We start from the raw sequence: 2832 nt of genomic DNA on the forward strand, positions 1-2832 counted from the left end.
ACAACAGTGGGGACACGGGGCAGGGGTGGCGTGGCCGGGGCTGGGGACAGTGGGGACGGTGGTGGAGGGGGTTGGTGCCAGTCCCATGGGACGATGCCTTGGTCCTGGGGATCGCTGCGGGCCAGCAACTGGGACTGGTGCCCCCGTCCCCAAACCATCCTGCCCCACATCTGGGGGTCTGGCATCCACTGCTTGCTCCTGGTCCCTGCCCCACACCCCCGTGGGAGCCAGCTGGCACGTAGGTGGGTGAAGCTAGAGCTGTGAGATGCTGCGTGGCTAGGGGTGGGACACGACAAAACTGGTCCCCCCGTCCCCTCAGGGAGGTGGCACCGGAGGGGGGAAACTGAGGCAGGTGGAGGGATGCCCGTAACTTGCTGCATCCTTCCGGGATGCCACGACCGCGGGATGAGGGGTCAAGGCCAGGCTGGGGCTGAGGCTGTGCTGGGACGTGGCGGGGGGCTGTGGCAATGGGGGGACAGGTGGCATGTGGTTGTGGTACGGCTGGGCTGTGTCGTGGCATTGCTGGGCCGTGTCGCGGCATGACCAGGCCGTGTCTTGGCATGACCAGGCTGTGTCTTGGCATGACCAGGCTGTGTCGTGGCACGGTTAGGGTTGTGTTGTGGGATGACGTTGTGATGGCATTGCATGGGGGACAGACAGGACGGGGTTGGGCACGGGGGGACGGACTGGGCATTGCGTGGGGGGCACAGACAGACGTCAAGGAGCATGGCGAGGTGAAGCAGAGCAGATTGGTCTGATCGAGAGGCAGCACTGTGAGGAAGGACAGACGGACAGGATGGAGCATTGCATGGAGGGACAAACAGGTGGCATGGGGCTGCTGTCACAGAGGACTATGGACACGGACAGACAGACAGCATGATGCATGGCATGGGGGGGATGGACAGACAGCACAGGCAGGGACAGCCAAGATGAGAAGCAAGGCGTGTGGGGACAGACGAACCAAGCGCTGTGTGGGATGGGTGGATGGATGGATGGATGGATGGATGGATGGACGGACAGATGCACAGACAATGTGGAGGACAGCTTGCAGGGACAGACGGACAGAGCATGGTGCTTGGGACAGACCCCCCTGTCTGGGTGGACAAGCAGCACAGGGACAGACAGTCAGTGCAGAGCAGCACGCTGAGGGACAGCCAAGTGGCCTGCACCCTGTTTCGCCACCCTGTATTGGGTGAACTGAGCCCACTGGGCTCAGCCCGGCTCAGCCCCCATCCCCAGCTCCATCCTGCCTGCCTGTCCTCCTGTGCAATGCCCTGTCTGTCCCCCCATCCCCAGCTCCATCCTGTCCATCTGTCCCCCCATGCAATGCTCTGTCTGTCCTCCCCATGCTCAGCTCCACCCTGTCTGTCTGTCCCCCATCCCCAGCTCCATCCTGTCCCTCTGTGTCCCCATGCAATGCCCTGCCTGTCCTGCCTCCTGCCTATCTTTGGCCCTCGGCACGCATTGGGGCTGACACATGTTCCCTGTGTGCGAGTGGCAGAGATTAGCACGGGCCGGCGGCATGGGAGCGGGCAGGAAAGTCTGAGTCACAGCTCCCGGTGCTGGGGGCGGCCAGGGGGCCGGGGGCACCCAGCCATGCCCCGGGAGCATCCGACCCTGCTGGGACACACGGCGGGGGACGCAGGTGAGGCATGCACTGCTCCTGGGCTGCTTGGCTGTCCCCGTGCAACCCCGAGGGACGTGCGACACTGCCTTCTGCTTCTGGTTTGCTTGCATGGCCCTCTTGGCTCAGCCCCACGGCAGCGTGGGGCCGGGGGGGGGGGGCCGGGGGGGTGGGGCCGACCCGCCAAAAAAGAGGGGGGGGGGGGGGGGGGGGGGGGGACCGGCTGATTGTCCCAGCCCTGCACACCTGGAGGTGCCAGTGGTGGCCGTGACCTCACTGCGACTGTGCCGGCGCAGGTGGCTGCAGACGGTGGGATGGGAGAAGGGTCCGGGATCCTCCTTCAGGGCTGGGGATGGAGGAGCAAAGAGTCATCCCTGACCACCTGCAATGGGGGATGTGGGGTGGGAGAGAGCCAGCCCTGATCCCTTGCAAGGGGGGGGATGTAGGGTGGAGAGAGGGAGCCCTGACTGCTGCCGTGGGGTGACGTGGGCTGCAACGTGGAGCCTCCTGTCCCTTCTCTAGGAGGTTATAGGGCTCGCTGCCTCTCCTCTGGGGTGTGATGTTGGGCTGACCCTCCCTCCTACATGGGGACATGGGGGCTCAATGGAACGAGTGTCCCGGCCCCCCCACCCCCCCCCCCCCCCGGCTCCCATGGGGGGGGGCGGTGCTCAGCCCCACTGGACAGGGGTGTTTTGGGGTCCCCATCACCTCTTGGCGTGGGACTGCACCTTCCCACCTGCTGGGACCCCCATGTCTGTGCACTGCCTGGGGGAGAGGGGCAGGGACACCATGGGGGAGCCCCTGGGGTGGTACTGAGCTGTACTGGGTTGAGCTGGGCTGGACTGGGCTGGACTGCGCTGGGTTGGGCTGGGCTGGACTGGGCTAGAATGGGTTGGGCTGGGCTGCATTGGACTGGACTGGGCTGGAGAAGATTGGACCAGGCTTGTCCAGGCTTCGCTAGACTGGGCAGGGATGGACTGGATTGGGCTTGGGTGCATTGGACTGGACTGAATTGAACTAGACTAGACTGAGATGCTTCAGACCAGCTTGGTCTGGGCTCCGCTAGGCTGAGCCGGGCTAAACTGGACTGGACCGGGCTAGACTGGGATGCACTGGGCTGTCCTGGCCGGGTGCCCTGGGGCCACGAGGCTGGTGCTGCCACCTCCCCATGCAAGGGGCTGGGGACGGTGGGGCTTTGCAGCAGCACG

The 2832-nt window shown here is 65.2% G+C and overlaps 1 protein-coding gene across 1 annotated transcript in view; it reads left to right on the forward strand.

Moving 5' to 3' along the window:
• The first annotated feature begins 1596 nt into the window (after positions 1 to 1596).
• Positions 1597 to 2832, forward strand: part of LOC103904107 (serine/threonine-protein kinase SBK1-like) — a 2837-nt gene continuing 1601 nt past the window's right edge. Inside the window, exon 1 of the mRNA XM_009285464.1 lies at positions 1597 to 1645. Within this exon, the coding sequence (XP_009283739.1) occupies positions 1597 to 1645 (49 nt within the window). The remainder of the gene's footprint in view (positions 1646 to 2832) is intronic.

This window comes from Aptenodytes forsteri, unplaced genomic scaffold, assembly GCF_000699145.1.
Source record: "Aptenodytes forsteri isolate BGI_AS27 unplaced genomic scaffold, ASM69914v1 Scaffold472, whole genome shotgun sequence".
NCBI classification, from domain to species: Eukaryota; Metazoa; Chordata; class Aves; order Sphenisciformes; family Spheniscidae; genus Aptenodytes; species Aptenodytes forsteri.